The sequence below is a fragment of the Ylistrum balloti genome, unplaced genomic scaffold, assembly GCF_031769215.1.
Source record: "Ylistrum balloti isolate Yb309-2 unplaced genomic scaffold, AGI_CSIRO_Ybal_v1 Utg369732, whole genome shotgun sequence".
In the NCBI taxonomy this organism is placed as follows: domain Eukaryota; kingdom Metazoa; phylum Mollusca; class Bivalvia; order Pectinida; family Pectinidae; genus Ylistrum; species Ylistrum balloti.
This window is the reverse complement of record NW_026781946.1, coordinates 244,466-261,936: the sequence shown is the minus strand read 5'-3', so window position 1 is coordinate 261,936 and position 17,471 is coordinate 244,466. Positions and strand designations below refer to the sequence as shown.

The 17,471-nt window shown below is 34.4% G+C and overlaps 1 protein-coding gene across 1 annotated transcript in view; it reads left to right on the top strand.

Moving 5' to 3' along the window:
* The window catches only part of LOC132543003 (leucine-rich repeat-containing protein 9-like), a 31,879-nt gene extending 17,297 nt beyond the window's left edge, over nt 1-14,582 (top strand). Inside the window, exons 20-35 of the mRNA XM_060206456.1 lie at nt 52-183; nt 452-718; nt 1,518-1,628; nt 1,854-2,141; nt 2,489-2,611; nt 5,376-5,456; nt 6,715-6,890; nt 7,166-7,393; nt 7,505-7,578; nt 8,417-8,634; nt 9,032-9,100; nt 9,458-9,583; nt 9,833-9,998; nt 10,512-10,523; nt 11,485-11,695; nt 14,539-14,582. Of these exons, the coding sequence (XP_060062439.1) occupies nt 52-183; nt 452-718; nt 1,518-1,628; nt 1,854-2,141; nt 2,489-2,611; nt 5,376-5,456; nt 6,715-6,890; nt 7,166-7,393; nt 7,505-7,578; nt 8,417-8,634; nt 9,032-9,100; nt 9,458-9,583; nt 9,833-9,998; nt 10,512-10,523; nt 11,485-11,695; nt 14,539-14,569 (2,313 nt within the window). The 3' untranslated portion in view covers nt 14,570-14,582. The remainder of the gene's footprint in view (nt 1-51; nt 184-451; nt 719-1,517; nt 1,629-1,853; nt 2,142-2,488; nt 2,612-5,375; nt 5,457-6,714; nt 6,891-7,165; nt 7,394-7,504; nt 7,579-8,416; nt 8,635-9,031; nt 9,101-9,457; nt 9,584-9,832; nt 9,999-10,511; nt 10,524-11,484; nt 11,696-14,538) is intronic.
* The last annotated feature ends 2,889 nt before the right edge of the window (nt 14,583-17,471 follow it).

The window sequence follows — 17,471 nt, the reverse complement described above, 5'->3', positions numbered from 1 at the left end:
TCAATACACTGAATATAGTATTATGTGGATTATGAATCACCTTTTTTACAGAATATGTACAAATTGAAGTTTCTGGATCTGAGCTGGAATAAGTTGTTACATACAAGGGATGAGTTGTCGATTCTCAGAAAGCATATCTGTAATCTTGTGACACTTGACCTTCGAAACAACAACTGGCAAAAGGTGGGTCGTCAATATCAACTGGCTGCACAAATTAATAAGGTTATCTATCTGTTAGTAAACAGTCTATTCTGATTTAAATGTAAAGTAATTAATTTGAAATGAACTTTAATCATTAGTGTTTGGATTGGAGCCACTACATCAGGTCACAAAGATACATCATACTATCTCAAGACAAAAAAAATCTGATTAATTATGTCTTTGAAATGACACCCACTCTTTAACTTTTATCGTATCAAAAGGCATTTTGTTGTTTTGCTTTCGTCATCAGCCTGAAAATCTAAGGTTAAGAGTGATTGGTCGCCTGAAGTCTTTGACCTTGCTAGATGGATCAGCTGTGACAGAAAATGAGGCAACATCAGCTCTGAGGGTTGCAGCAGGATCAAGGATTTCTCAATTGTCTCTCCTGACTCATGGCCGAACAGACGAATCAAAGCCACGCTCTTTAAATTTACAGGCTGTAGCTCAAATACTAGAGAAAATGAGTCGATTAAAACCTGAAAAGTTTGGAGAATCAGATAGTGTGTGGTACAGCAAGGTAAACTGCTATCTGTTGTACATTTAAAGAAGTCAGAGCAAATGATCTATTCCATAAATATCTTTTGAAATAGACTTAGGTATTAAATTCAACAGTGGAAGAAATCAAGAGATAAGTGTTTTTCTTCATTTAAACTGAATTTCTCATAACACACATTTTGTTACTAGTTTTGCCATTAATTGTAAGTTATGTTAAGGTGTTATGCCACTTATAGTTACATGAAGAATTTCCTTTCCCAAAGAGTTACAAACCGTATAAAATACAATTATCTTTGATGAATGCCACTTACACTGATGATACTTTCAGTATCTTTACAAGCATTTGGTAACCACTGTATACTTCTCTCAGTAAACGGCTAACATTGATTAAATGTTTTTATGGGAGATGACTTTGATACAAATCAGCAATGTAACATACCTGGTATATCCTAAAGCTAATTAGGGAACACATGAAAATCTTCAGTTTTTGTGAGGTGTTTACTTTCATTGATTTCTTGTTTACTCTTAATCAAGGAATTTGTGCATGTCCTTTGTATGACCTTGAAATGATTAACAGATTTTATTAAGACGATTTATCCAGGAAAGCAAGTTCCAAAACAAATGTATATTTGTAAAATGTGTAAAATTTGAGTCCAACTATAGATAGAATTTTACACTATGTAACTACATGTACAATTCAATAAAAATAGGTAAAAGCTAAAAATAAAGACTGATCAACTGTAAAGAGTGTTTTTGACGTTTATCTCGATATGATATTGATTGTGAAACATTTAATTTGATGTGACATTGACATTGGTCAGGTAACGACACTGAACATGGATAATCAACACATCACAAAACTGTCTGGCCTAGAGCGGATGGATAACCTCAGATTTGCCTCCTTCAACAACAACGATATCACCAAGATAGAGGTAAGTCATTGTGTCTTAAAGATATATCATATATCACAGAAACAAGATTGGTCTAAATAGACTAATAACTGTACAGAGTATACAAAGGGACATACGAGAAAAGTATTAGCTATCAATTCATGTGCCCTTTCACAATCTAAATGATGTCGTCATCTTACTGAAACAGCCATTGTCCTTCTAATGTATACTTAAAATCACCAAAGGGTACACCATATTGTATAACAGGGCCTAGACCAGTGTACAAGTTTGGAGGAGCTGTCCCTGGAGAACAACTGTATAGCCCGACTGGAAGGAATCTCTAAACTGGTAAATCTGCGAAGACTGAGTTTGGGCAACAACTATATCACCTCAGTGGAGAACGCTGGCCTACAGTTCCTGTTACTGCTGGTGTACTTATCTATGGAGAACAACAAACTGATTTCACTGGCTGGGATGCAGAAGATGTCGAGTCTAGTCGAGCTCTATGTCGGCAATAATCTCATCTACAGTGTGAGAGAGGTGTTCTACCTAAAGGTTGGTATCATGATTTACAATTCTATCAGAGAAGTTATGTTTTCGTTCACCAGTTACAAGTAATCATGAGCCAGTTATGTGCCCCTCTTTTGTATGTCTCAATCCAGAAGTTCAAAGTATTTGGGGAGAGTTATTGAATAGTTTGTAAGTCTGAATAGTATTCATTACATATCCGTTCTACTTCATACACACAATCATTAGATGTCTGAAATTGATGTGACAGTAATTCAAAGCTGATTTTTTTTTTCCTGTCACATTCCGAATCAACATCATATCTTGAGAATCTCTCAACAGATTCCATTCATATTTACCCCAATAGTAACAATGATGTTTTGTTCCTTTTTCAGGTGCTATCCAGTTTGGTTATTCTGGACTTGTTTGGTAACCCCGTGGCCACAGAGATAGACAATTACCGCCTGTTTGTCATTTACCATCTAAAGAACCTGAAAGCATTGGATGGCGTAGCTATTGTAAGTCCTACAAATCACATCACTTTCTTGTTCTGTGTTATTATTGGGCTGATGTGAAGTGTGGCTAACAGCCTAATTACTCCTTATCCTCCATATCAATCTACTCTTCCCTCATTAAATAACTGCAGTAATGAATACTTTCTTTCATGCAGGTTGGTTATTATGATTTTCCTTTTTCACAATATGGCGTAGATGTCTCTTGCTTCTTGTCAGGTAGATTTTTGTTAGTGAGGTCGGATATGATTTTATTCAGGAATTTAGCTTTCAGGACACGGAGCAGAAGCATTTACTAGCAGAACGTTTTTAGACTTCCTTTTAGTAAGGATTTAGTATGCCTTTTAAAAGTCTAGTGTTTGATTTAGTGCAACTGACCAAATATGGCATAAATATCATAGCTGCAATAGGAAAATGAAAACGACAAAATAATACAAGTAATTTCACGATATACATATATATATATATTTCCCACTTTCTGGCTTGCAGTGTATGCCTTAAAACTTTTAACAATCTAACATTCATCACCTAGACAAGCCATTCTGTTGAATTGATCACATTGTAAATGTACATGATAAATGCATTTGGAATCATTGACATTTTGGCTTTGAATTTACCAACTGTCAAATTGATGACACTGCTAACATAACATACTTGAATGTTCTAGCCTACCTTCCTAACTTACCTACAGTTGATGATAATTGATATAGTGTAATGGAGTTTACCAAACTTCTGTGGAGTTGATGACATTGTGTACATGCTTGCCTAACTTATGTAGTGATGATGTGTACTTCAATGTACTGTCTAGATCATGAAGAAAGTGGGCCAGTCGGTGAGCTTTCTTGTCCATTTGCTTAAGTAGATTGTAGTATGTATCATTTCACAGGTCATTGTAGTATTACTAACTCAAGTGTACTTCCCTTTTTGAAAGTTCTTAAGCTCAACACGATTTCATGCGCTATGTGAGAAGTGTTTGAGACCAAGAAGTCTTCATGGACTATGTGAGAAGTGATGGACCTTACCAAATTTCACAAACTGTGTAAGAATTGATAGGCTTAGTCAGATTTCACAGACTGTGTGAGAAGTATTAGGATGGGACAAGGTTTCACAGACTCTGATGTAGGCCATGAAAAGATTTCACAGGCTGTAGTGTTACACTAAGACAAGATTTCACAGACAGTGTGAGAAGTATTAGGATGGGACAAGGTTTCACAGGCTGTAGTGTTACACTAAGACAAGATTTCACAGACAGTGTGAGAAGTATTAGGATGGGACAAGGTTTCACAGACACTAAGACAAGATTTCACAGACAGTGTGAGAAGTATTAGGATGGGACAAGGTTTCACAGACTGTAGTGTTAGGCCATGGAAAGATTTCACAGGCTGTAGTGTTACACTAAGACAAGATTTCACAGACAGTGTGAGAAGTATTAGGATGGGACAAGGTTTCACAGACTGTAGTGTTAGGATGTAACAAGGTCTCACAAAATGTAGTGTTAGGATGTAACAAGATTTCACAGGCTGTAGTGTTAAGGTAGGACAAGGTTTCACACACTGTAGTGTTAGGCTGTGACAAGATTTTATAGACTGTAGTGTTAGGGTGGGACAAGGTTTCACAGACTGTATTGTTAGGCTGGGACAAGGTTTCACAGACATTGTGTTATATTGGTAATTTCTTGACCTGACAAACTTACATGGGCTCTTTAAAAATGTTAGGCCTGATTTCGTAGACTCTGACAAATGTTGGGCTAGACTAGATAATTCATATGCTATTGTGCAACATTTTAAGAAAGGTTTATTCTTTGAATGGGTTATATTAGTTTATATCTTCAATCATTTTTAGTTAAATTTGTACTGAATGAACTTCATGTATCTTCCCATATGAGTTCTTGTTTAATCATTAATTATCTTACACCTTGGAATTCTTATAATACCTCCATAACAAGTCTCTGTGCTTTGATGTGTAAAAGTACTGTCCTGTTTTCAGGTCTGTTAGACTAATGTATCAGACTGTAATCTTTATCACTAAATGTGTAATTATGTTTTGACCTTTGACACTGTAATTGTGAATGTGTGGTGATCTTTGACACTGTATATGTGATTACCAGGTATGTTTTTACTTTTTACACTTTACCAGTGTATGTGTATTGAACTTTGACACTGTACCTGGGATCACACCATGACCTTTAACACACCATAGCTCGGATTGTCTTTTGGCCTTTAACACACTGTACCTTGGATTGTGTTGTGTTTTGGACTTTTCCACTGTGCCTGTGTGTTTGTGAATGACCTTTGTCACTTAATCTTTCATTCTGTTTGACCTTTGACACTGCACTGGATGTAATCTGCTTGTGCATGTCTCTGCATTCTTTATGATTAATCTTCACTTTTTTTTTTATTTGGCATGCATTTTTCCTAAAGTGTCCAGCACAGTCATATTCACTAATTCAGCCACAAAAAAGTCCCTAGACATGTTTACTTTCATTTACATTGTTCACAAACACCAGCAAGAGTCAATACAGACAGTTATACACAAGTCAGATTCTCGTAAATAGGAATATCTCTAAATATCAATGTTGAAATGAAATAATGGGAGCTCTGTAAAATTTAACACTTTTCTATCTGGTGACCAATGGTTTCTTCCATATCAAACTGACTTACAATACATAGTAATCTGGGCTTTTTCGTTAGTAAAAACTTTCATATTTTATCAACTTTTTTTAAAAATAAGTTTTGTTTCTTATTCTTCAATAAATGGTTAACAATTTCAGAAAGTGAAGCCCTCAGCTCTTAAGTTGATGGACAGGCCATATTTCAGTGCTATGAAATTTGTGCGTGACAAAACTTTGTTGGTAAGAGTTGTGAAGTGCTCCTACCTTCAGCCACTCACGCTTTGTAAAGCACCAGTAATATTAATACAAAGTTCTGCTTTCTGTACTCGTGGATGTTACTAATTCATCAGAAAATGCTCGGACAACTCTAATGATTAATTGTTTGGGGATTAAGTTTGCTTAGTGAATATTACCTGACCATTAAAAGATATTCCTTGTGAAATAAAGTAGTTTTATAAGATGTAAATGAAATTATTATTATTTTTTATTATTATTCTTTATTGAAAAGGAAGAGCTACTAATTGTAGATAGGGTTAAGTTAAATGACAATGGTGTGTGGTGACAATGGTACTGGTGTTTTTTATGGAAGTACAGGCTTACAAACACATTGTGTTAACGGGAGATACGGGCAATGAAGTAGGTACAGGACTAATTTTCATAGGGTCTCTAACAGATGATGGCTCCAGTAACATATTTAGCTTTTATTACTGATATATATTGAGAACAGGTGAATAAGTTCGTGTTTACACATTTATTTTATCAAAAGTTCAGTAGAAATTTTACATCTTAATACATGAAATAAAACATTGTTTTATCTTTTTTTTTTTGCATAGGTAACAAAATAAAGTGAAATTTGTACTTAAATAGTAATAGTTTAAGCTAAAATATATGTATATATTGATATTGCAAAGGAAATGTATTTTTTTTTACAATTTACATACATCACAATAAAAATTAGAAAGTTAACTAAGTTTTACATTGTACCAGAGATATATATGGAATCTCTGTAACTGTGTGCTGACTTTGTGTTATACTCATGACACGATGGCCTTGCATGCAAACCCCCAGCCCCATAATTCACCATTCATAACCAAAAGCTGCAATTTTACATGCCCTTTACATGTACACGTATTGATAACCATTCACAGTGCATGCCAGGATTCTTCATAGTATGTGTTGATGCAATGCATTCTTGCATGTTTAACCTTTTTTTACTCAGGTTGTGATACATTAAATCAGTAGACAAGCATGTTAACCTTTACTTATCTCCTGTTGTCAATCAATAATTTTTCAATTACCTATATTTTAACATGCCACATGCATGTGATAGTGCAATGACCAATATTAGTATATACACAGTCAACATTTCACAGAAATGTAACCAGTTCAGTGGAAGCCCATTTCTCTTGAATCACAGTTATCATAAATTATGATATTTCTTTAGAATTTTGTAAATTCTTCATGCCATTCAAAACCTTAACACTCGTATCATTGTTAGGAGGCTACAGAAGGAAGCATGGCCAAAGACACGTTTGGAGGTCGCCTCACTCCAGACTTTGTTGCAGAGAAACTTAGCCATTCCAACTTCCAGGATGTACGAGAGCTTGACCTTCCCAACTGTTCCATCAGAATTGTTGACCTTGGGGCAGGGGACACATTCATCAATCTGCGCAGGTAATGCTCCCTTCCAGCTTGAGAAGACAAAGTGAACAAGATACTTGGGCTAGACCAACTATCACTAGGCACCAATTGTATAGAATTATAAAACACAGAGAATACTATATTTCTTTTCTATGAAATGTTCCAATCTTTGTTCATACTCTCAGGATTCTAAAACATTTACATGAAGCTGATCCACCAGATCTGTTTGAAATTTCAATACACAGTGTATTATTATATTTAAGATATATTTTACTGAACTTTAATTCTGTGTTTGATGTGCTTTCCAGTGTAAACCTAGAACACAACAATTTGACCTCGTTCAGTGGCCTAATTCATCTACCAAACATACGAGTGCTTTGTCTCAACCACAATCATATTGAGTGTATCATGCCAAAATCAAAACCTGTCGCAAAACAGAAGACCACAGTGACCATGGCCAATGTCAGGAATCTGGACTTCCTTAACGATGGAACTCTGACACCTATTATGGAGAATCTGGAGGTGCTACATTTAGGGTAGGTGCATGTTTATAAACACAATGACATATTCATGAGAAATGTATGCTAGGACAAATCAGTCCAAATTTTCATAAAACGTCACATGAAAAAGTTTTTTTTGTTTAACAGTTACAACAGCATCAAGGACTTGGCCACTTTGCAGCTGAGCAGACTAACTTCACTAAAGGCCCTCTTCCTCCAAGGTCAGTTTTCAAACACTCTTGACAGTATTGTGTTAGACAGAACTGTAATAGAACCAGAATTTAAAAATCAGTGACATTGTCTCTCACACAAGATACTGAACGTTTCTATATCTGATCATTATATCAAGCTATCTTGTCTACAGAGTTTACACTTTGACCATTTACTTGTCAGTATTTCTGATACATGACATAGTGTTCTATACTTACAAGCACATGGTATTGTTTGAAAATTTTATTTTTTGATATTTTGACTTAAAGCACTAGAAATCTTCGAATTTGAAATTCTATCTGGTATTACAAACACTTAATTCTGATTGTAATGGGGTTTTCTGTTTTTGTTTTGTTTTATGTTTGTTTTGTTTTAGTTTTTTTTTTTTTTTTGTTTGTTTGTTTGTGTTTCACATAAAAGATTAGGCATGCAAAAATCTCCATCATATTTCAGAGAGTTCTGTGTTTTTCTGTTTGAAAGTGTTTATAATTTTGTTTAAAGCACAATTTCTCATCCTACATGTAATTGTGACCTGTCCTGTAAAACGTTGTGAGTAGTGAACTGGTTTGACTCCTAGTACAAGATAGAAGGGTATTTGATTCCCAGAAAGTATTGGCATGGGTATTTACCAACGTTGTGGTGTATGTAAGGACAGGAAAATTCTGTCAATTGTTTCTTATTAAGAAGAGGTACTGTAAGGTCCTGTGATTGTGTGAATTTAAACACAACAATACTTTACATGCAATTCAAGTTGGAATTTCTAACAGGATATAAAGGAATGTTTAGTGTTTCATTTCAGCACATCATTGTTCAAACAAAAATGATTTAATGCTGTTCATACTTCTCCAGGAAATGATATCACTAAGGTAGAGGGTATAGAAGGACTACATGATTTACGGGAGCTAGTGCTAGATAGGAACAGGATCAAGAGCATCTCCGAGATGTCATTTGCCAATCAGTGGAACCTACAGGAGCTCCACCTGGAGGAGAACCGGATACGGGACCTGTCAAATCTCAGCTGTATGGAGCACCTTCAGAGGATGTACCTTGGTTCTAACCGTATACAGGTGAGTTTTCTGTCTAACAGTGTAGGTCAGGGGATATTCCTGGTTCTAACTGTGTACAGGTGGGTCTAGCAGTATAGGTCAGAAGACATTCCTGGTTGTAACGATATACAGTGAGTTTTCTGTCAATCAGTTAAATTCAGTGGATATTCCTGGTTCTAACGCAAACAGGTGGGTCTAGCACTATATTTCAGGGGATATTACTGGTTCTAATCCAAACAGATAGGTCTGGCACTGTAATTCAGGGAATTTTATTGGTGCTATCAACAACTATTGTCAATTTGATGTTCGATCCTGTTAGCAAAGTATGATGTTTAAATTTTGTTTTAAGGATATTTGAAGGAACAGAATGGTCTTTCCTTTTATCTAAAGATTGTAACATAGATTTTCACATTTTCAGGAAGTGTCAGAACTACAGAAGCTGGAAGGCCTAAATAATTTGATTGAAATATCTCTTGTCAACAATGCTGTGAGTATCAACAGTTTTATCTAGAGGTTCACTATTACATTATGGGTTGACCATTGTTATTTTAAAGCAGATATTTTTTTCCCAAATTAATCAGAGTAATATCATAAAGATAAACATAAATTACATGTTGTTTTCATTAACTAAATACTGTAAAATCATCTTTGGGTTCAACTTTTTCATGCTTTTTCAAAAATTACTATTTCATGGACGCTTCATTCCATGGAAAAATATTGTCTCAATTTATGCACAAGAACATTGAAAATGAAAACTTTCAAATAATAAAAACAACTTCTGTGTCTACTTTCTTCAAAAAAAAAAGCTGTAATTCATACATAAGGTACATGGTTTCTCCTCCAGGCTGCACGCCGACACCTGCATCGTCCTTTACTTGTATACAAGCTGAAGCAGTTACTAGTGATTGATGGTTTACCAGTCAGTGAGGAGGAGCGAACGAAGGCAGAACTTTATTTCATGGACCAGCAGGTCAGAATATGTACTTGAGTTTTTTTTTCTATAGGAATTTAATAACTTTTTTTTTTTTTTTTAAATTTTTAAACAGATCAGGTACATTCTATTACATTCATAGACTGAAAATTATGTAAGATAAATTTGAAGATTAACAATCTAACTACATTTTAGCAGTTTTGTCCCAATGATTTAAATTGATTACCTCCCTTTGAATGTCGGAGTTTAATGGTATGATAAGTATACTTTTTGGTGAACCCAATACAGCCTGTGATGACTACCCAGGGACCAGTATCAGATGGCACACTCCCTGGCATCAGTCAGTACAAGGCTCAGGTACCGGTCAAGGTGACCACAATGAACTTGGGGACCTCTCCTATGTGGAATGGTGGAGTGTTGTATGACAATGAGCCTTCAGAATCCTTACAAAGAGGTGAGTTTATGGTATATGAACAAAGAACATTTTTGAAAAATAGTTGAACTAATAGAAGATCATACTAGATATTGAAATTGCTACACCATATGTTTCACAAGAATGTGGTGTTCATTGTTTTATGCTGTATTTGAATTCAGCAACTGATTTTAAAAACTTTATGGAAATGCTCTGATGTGTCTAGGTTTTCTGTGTGTCAAATTTGACATGGTGATGGTTGGACAGCTCACATGACAGTTTTCACAGCTGTTGGTCCTGAGGTCATTAAATTGATGTAAACTTGACAGGATCGTGTGTAAGACTGTCTGAATTATTTTAGCAAATTTCCGTACTTTACACTTGGTAATACATCCATACAGTATCCAACCTGGTAACATTGGCAACATTTTTACTTTATATGGAATTCTATTTCTGAAAACAAATTTCAAAAAATCAGAAAGTGTGATTTTATTCCCTAGTTTTCTATATTAGAACATTGAAAAAATCGCTGAATGCTACACATTTTGTTTTTAGTGGTCAGTACTGGTAAGTATTACTTTGTGAACATGTATTTGAGGATGGATTGTTCTAACTCCATTGCATGACTTTAAATGTGTTCCCTGTATATATATATATGAAGCTGCTGTGATGAGTTCTGTGGATAGTAAGTATTTGTCGGACACCAGATTTTGTCCTGCTGGTATGTCACACACATCTGTACATTTGTGAAATATAATGTACTAGATAATTATCCCATTGTCTGTAAGTTTTTTAACATTTTGCATTTGAAAATTGACAAAGATTGAAATTTGTGGTACAGCCAAGTGCTGAAATAATGAAAATAATATAGGATGAAAGTTAATGACATCATTAGGTCAAAGGTTATTGCGTCAGTCGAATCAAAGGTTACTGTAAAATTAGTGTTAATGGTTATGGTATCGCTAGTCTCAGCATAATATTCCAAGCACCACCCAAGGTTATCATGAGTTGTTTAGAATTTTAATCTTGTTTTATAAAAATATTGGTATGAGAGTCACATTTCAGAACAGGCATATTTTTGTATTTCTCTCATTTTTTTTTTTTAATAAAATATAGTATTGTTTTACAAAATTTATCATTTTCACAATATTTTCTTTATATGATGCACACACATCTATGATTGGTATTTTGTAATTTTATTTATATTTACTTTCTATTGTTTATATATGTATATATAATGTAAATTAAAAGATAATTATTTCCTTGGTCAGCCAAAGATTTAGGTTATTTATGAAGTCTATTTTTATCTACTATTTATATCACACATTATTCTTTTTTCTAAGCAAATAAATTTTGCAGATGACTTTCACTATTAATTTATCCCCATTTTCTTTTATTTTTATTTAGAATAGGAGATTTTCTAAACAAAAAACATTTAAAGATTATTACAATTCTTAGGTTTGTCTTTCTGTTCAAAATACAGTCATGTACTTTTATGTTACTTATGCATTTTTATGTTGTTTTGTAGGTGGTGGTCGTCGACGGACAACGAAAGGGTCAGAAAATGGTAATGGTGTGGGTCTCAATCGGGGCAACACAGTGGTCAACATGCAACAGGGTCAAGGTTACGGTGGTTTCTCCTATACCACAAACGCTGGCAACCGGCCGCAGTTCTATCTCAATCAAATACCCTATGTCAACCCACCCACACAATCTGAGTATGTTGAGTGGTTTTCAAGGTATATATCCACTGCCTGCTGCATCTTCTGAGGGAATGTTAATATCACTGCTAATTTGCATATTCATAATCATTCTTTTTACTTTTTTGAAAAAAAAATTAGATCACTGCTAATTTCAATAAATGATAAATTTACATCTATAATTTGGAAGATTTTAAAATGAAGTGGCACTTGTTTGTGTGTTGGTTTGGAATTTGGAATATCACATGTAATTCATATGAGATTTATTTAGACATTAGAGAAATAAACAAAAATTCCAGTATTGTTTTGTTGATCACAGAGAAACACATACATGAGTGTTACAAAGGTAGGGTATTTATGATGTCTAGTAATTAATTGATCAGATCTAAGCTAGTTTCAGGAACAACTTTTATATGACCTCCTCTTGCTTGCTGACATAGATTGAACTATTGTTGAGATTCAAATTCTCTAGCTTAAGGATGCATCCTTGTCATACACTAGTTGTCTTTCTGGGTGACTGTTGAAAAGTTTGATTTCTTCTCTTGAATTTTAATCTGATGCTTTTTCAAGGTGAATGCCTCATACAACTTTATCTCCCAGTCAGCAGATTTAGGATCTTGTACAGCTTTATCTCCCTTGATTCTGTCAGAACATTTTGGATCTTGTACAGCTTTATTTTGGATCTTGTACAGCTTTATCACCTTTGATTCAGTCAGCAGATTTAGGATCTCATATAACTTAACTCCATTGTCCTTTGCAAAATTGGGATCTTGTGTAGCTTTATCTCCCTTGATTCAGTCAGCAGATTTAGGATTTTGTACAGCTTTATCTCCCTTGATTCAGTCCGAACATTGTGGATCTTGTACAGCTTTATCTCCCTTGATTCAGTCAGAACATTGTGGATCTTGTACAGCTTTATCTCCTTTGTCCTTAGCAAAATTAGGGTCTTGTGCAACTTTATTTCTTTGTCAGCAGACTAAGGATCTCTTTAAAAAAAACGTTATCCCCTTTGACTTCAGTCAGTACATTTATGATCTCATTCAACATTAGCTCCCTTTGTTTCAGTGAGCACATTTAGGATCTCGTTCAACATCTCTGTTGATACATGTGTTGATATATCTGATTGTTGATAACTACCCCTAGAGAAGTTGAAATAATGTCATCATGGTTTTATTGTTTTGTTTCTGTTACCAGATAGGAGTGGACATTTCACTTGTCAGAAATTTGCATCAAAGTTTATTTATTGATATTTTCTAGCACATATTTACATATATCAGGAGGCAATGTTTACTATTTGTTCTAAATTCAGAGTTTAACACACTTCAACAAGCAAGAGGGGACAGTGCCAGAGTGATATCTTCACATTAAATTGTTTCCAAAAGAATGTGATTATTATTTTTTTTTATGGTTATTTACCTCAGTACTGAAACAAACTGATGAAAAGGCTCTTTATATCTATAACTAGTGTTTTATTTTGATCAGATATCTACTGATAATTAAAATCATTGGAAATGACAATTTGATGTATTGATTTTCTATGTCAGCTCCATGAACAATGATGTAAGAAAAGTTAGTATAATATGTTGGATTAGTAGAAGACAACCTAGCCTCCCTCAGAGGATGTCCAGGGTTCCTGTACTAATACATGTAACCACTCACTAATGTTATGTAAGTTCCAGAGACCGGGTAATTTATTGAGTACTATAGCTAAAGGTTGCTGGGACCCTGGTATTATTGAACACATAATTTCTTACCTTATCTCTATTTTTTATTTAAAAATTATCTTTTCTCAGCAATTTTATCGGGTCGGCCTTTTATAATTTTGCTTTTAACTTTGCCAGGTTTTGTGATTTCCTCAAGGAAATACAGGAAGGCACGATTTTGTTTTTATTTCTATATTTCATTGATTTTTTTTAAATTATTATTTCTCATTATTCACGGGATAGTTTATATAACAGTGAACACTGCATGTGGGAAACATTGGTGTCCCTTTTCTATGGAAATTACATATAATTATTATACATTCACCGGTCATGACCCTCCTTATGTACTCTTCACAAGCTTAGCGCACAGAAATGTATGTACGAGTACTGCATTATTTCTGCACAGGCTCTTGCTTCAGTTTAAGAATCTATCTTGTGTTGTTTGTAACTTTATCACACCTTTGCATTGCTGTAGACTTGCTCACCATGGTAGAGGTATCATATATTAGAAAATTGATAAAGAAATATTTATTGATGTAAATCAGCGATAATTAGCGTACACAGATTCAGACCCAATATTGACACTTGTTATGTAAGTAAATTTGACTGCATATTTACTGTTTAGAAGCATAGTGATGTTAATTAACAAAATTTGAAATTAATTTGCTTAAGATGTAAAAAGAATTAAATGTCTATTGAAGTTTATAGAAGTCAACTGCTGTGTATATAATTTTTTTTTAATTTGCTGTGAACAAAAAATCTGTGTTTCATTTTGTGATAAGTCAGTTCCTGTATATGTTGTATGCCTAACAGTGATTGTATTGAAACATCTGTCTGTTATTACTAAGTTTGTGTTGTAAAGTTACCAAACTTGATATAATTCAAGACTTGTCAACTTCAATTTATGCGAAAATTCTAAATAATAATATTTATAGGTTTCATAATGCCATCAAAAATTATAGCCCCGAAGTAGTTACTCTAATTGTTTACTTGTTTAAGGACTTGTAGTTATTGTCTGGAAAGGAAAGACATAAAAGTATAATTAAAGGATTTTTAATTGACTTTAAATCAACTGATAGTTATTGGTACAATGATGATGATGATGATGATGATGATGTTTTGTGTTTGGTATACATTTTATATAAGTATTGTTTACATTTTCCATCTGTCTGTTTACAGGATCAACCATGCAAAGAACAACAAGAGATAGCACAATCTGATAAACACACTTCTCAGTTTGTTAATGATCCTCAGTGGATGAACAAGAAAGTTGTGACATGTATGCTGACCATCAAGGTTGGGAGACTAATCAACATCATCCGCAGATTTGTAGAGATTTCAGTGACACTGTTCAGCAGTAGTAGTCCATGGTTCACCAGAATATTCTATCAATTCCACCAGTATATCAGGATAGAGACTGACAGTGGATGGTATCCGTTCCTGTAAAAGGGGAACAACTCACCAGTGTAATGGGTAGGACTAACCTACCTGTGTACAGTGGAACAACTCACCAGTGTAATGGGTAGGACTTACCTACCTGTGTACAGTGGAACGACTCACCAGTGTAACAGGTAGGACTTACCTACCTGTGTACAGTGGAGCGACTTACCAGTGTAACATGGGGAATGACTTACCCTCCTGACTGTGCAATACATACTGGACATGCAATCTTCTCATCATGCCGTGTGTAGATGGTCTCTTAGTGGCCTTGAACTTCCATTGACCTTTGATCTTCTGATTGTTCAGTCACATATGTGTTCATTTATATTTCATATAATGAACTTACTACAATGGTGATATAAAAAAAATTCATAAATGAAAGGGTAAGACTGTTTGCCATTATGTGTAAGTGTGCCTAGCAACACAATGCCATAAACATTGTTTATATGGAAACCATTTTACCTCATCACCTTCGTAACCACAGAAAGACCTCCGTCACCTAGCTACAAATGTACAGTTGATGCCTGTCAAGTGGGCCACAAAGCCATATTGTAACCAAATTTACTGAGTTGCAAGCTGGATGAAGATATTTATCGATACGAGTTGTGATACTTTGCTTACTTATCATTTTAATGATATATTTCTGTATGTATGCTGCCCACTATACTTATGTGCAGGTTGATGTTTTGCACATATATGTTTTATGAAATTCAATAAGAAATTCTAATTATTTTTGTAATATTTCATGCAAAATATTCTCATGTCACTGCAAACACTGATTTAAATAGTTGTATTTTTTCATGTCAAAATGAAACTTTAAAAAAGTTCAATCATGTGTATGTATTAAACATTTTAAGGGGATATATCTTATATCTATCTACCATATATACCTGCTGTTGTTGGTTGTGAAAAAAGTTATTCTTTTCTTTAGAATACTTGTGTATAACTTGGTAAAACCACTGATATTATTTGGTTTTTAACTAAACAAATTCAAAGTACATATCAAAGATAAACATGGTGGTTTGATATGGACTGATTGCAAAATTGTAATTTATTCTGAGAGAGCAGTCTATGTATAATCAATTTTATAAACCCAGTAAATAATAATACAGTGATCAGACATAGTGAAACATGTATGCATTATACGATTAGTGTAAAGTAGGATCTGTGATATGACTCAGGAGACATAGAGATGACAAATATCAGCTATATCCCCTAAACAGAATGTTGATTATTGTGATAAATATGTATTTTTATTATTATTTATTAGTATATATTGGCCCATTACGGCCACATTGTTCTGTGATGAAATTCTTCATTTACTTATTTATGTATCAAAAGTTGTTGTTCAAAGTTAAATCAAAATGTTCATGTTTAATTATGAATAAATACATTTCCTTATCTTCAGTGCTAGCTGACCATTTGTGCAGGTAATTGCATTGTTTTAAATAATTATGTTATTTGTTAAAAATAATTTATAGTGTATCATCGAATAGTACAGAGTCTTAATATTACTTCTTAGCCATTGGCGTGTTAGTGGTGTATTAGAGGAAGGTGTGTTATCATAATTAATGGTGTATAGAAGTGCAAAATAAATCAAATGTGTTTCAGTGAAGGCACATGTGTCACCTATAGGTTTCTGAGAACAGTGATAAGACACATGTGTCATTCACATGTCTCTGGCACAGGTCCCATCCATATGTATCTGACCTGTCATGAGACACATGTTAAACACAAGTCTCATACCTCTTATGAGACACATATTTCATCTACATGTTTCCATAAATTTTAGCAAGACACATGTCTCTGATATCTTGTAAGACATATGTCATCCTGATACTTCTCTGAACTTCGGTAAGACACATGCTTCACCATTGTTTCTGTGAACATTGATAAGGTCCATGTCTCATCCGTGTCTCTTTGATGATGATGGATAAAGTACATTTGCAATAAGTGTAAGAGTGTGTATGTGAGAGAGACATATTATCTACACATCAAAAATGACAGGTAAAACATTGGACCATCCAATCATATTAGCGCATATAAGAAAAAAAAATCACATGGACCAACTACATGTTCATTACTACATATAGTACTATTAAATATACGTATATCACTACTGTCATCCCTGTGTGTTTGTGTCAGTGAATGCAAGTTGGGCAAATGTGTCACATTCATGTGAGTAAAAGCCAGTGTCAGTCAAACAGGTGTGACGTGTACATGTGTCACTGTAAGATACATATGTAGGCAAGTGTGCCGTGTATATGTGTCACCATAAGGAACATATGTAGGCAGATGTGTTGTGTACATGTGTCACTGTAAGGTACATATGTAGGCAGGTGTGTCGTGTACATGTGTCACTGTAAGGTACATATGTAGGCAGGTGTGTCATGTACATATGTCACTGTAAGGTACATATGTAGGCAGGTGTGATGTGTACATGTGTCACTGTAAGGTACATATGTAGGCAGGTGTGTCGTGTACATGTGTCACTGTAAGGTACATATGTAGGCAGGTGTGTCGTGTACATGTGTCACTGTAAGGTACATATGTAGGCAGGTATGCCGTGTATATGTGTCACCATAAGGAACATATGTAGGCAGGTGTGTCACCTGCATGTGCCACTCTAAGGGCAAGTGTATATTAGGCAAATGTATTTTCTTCATATCTCG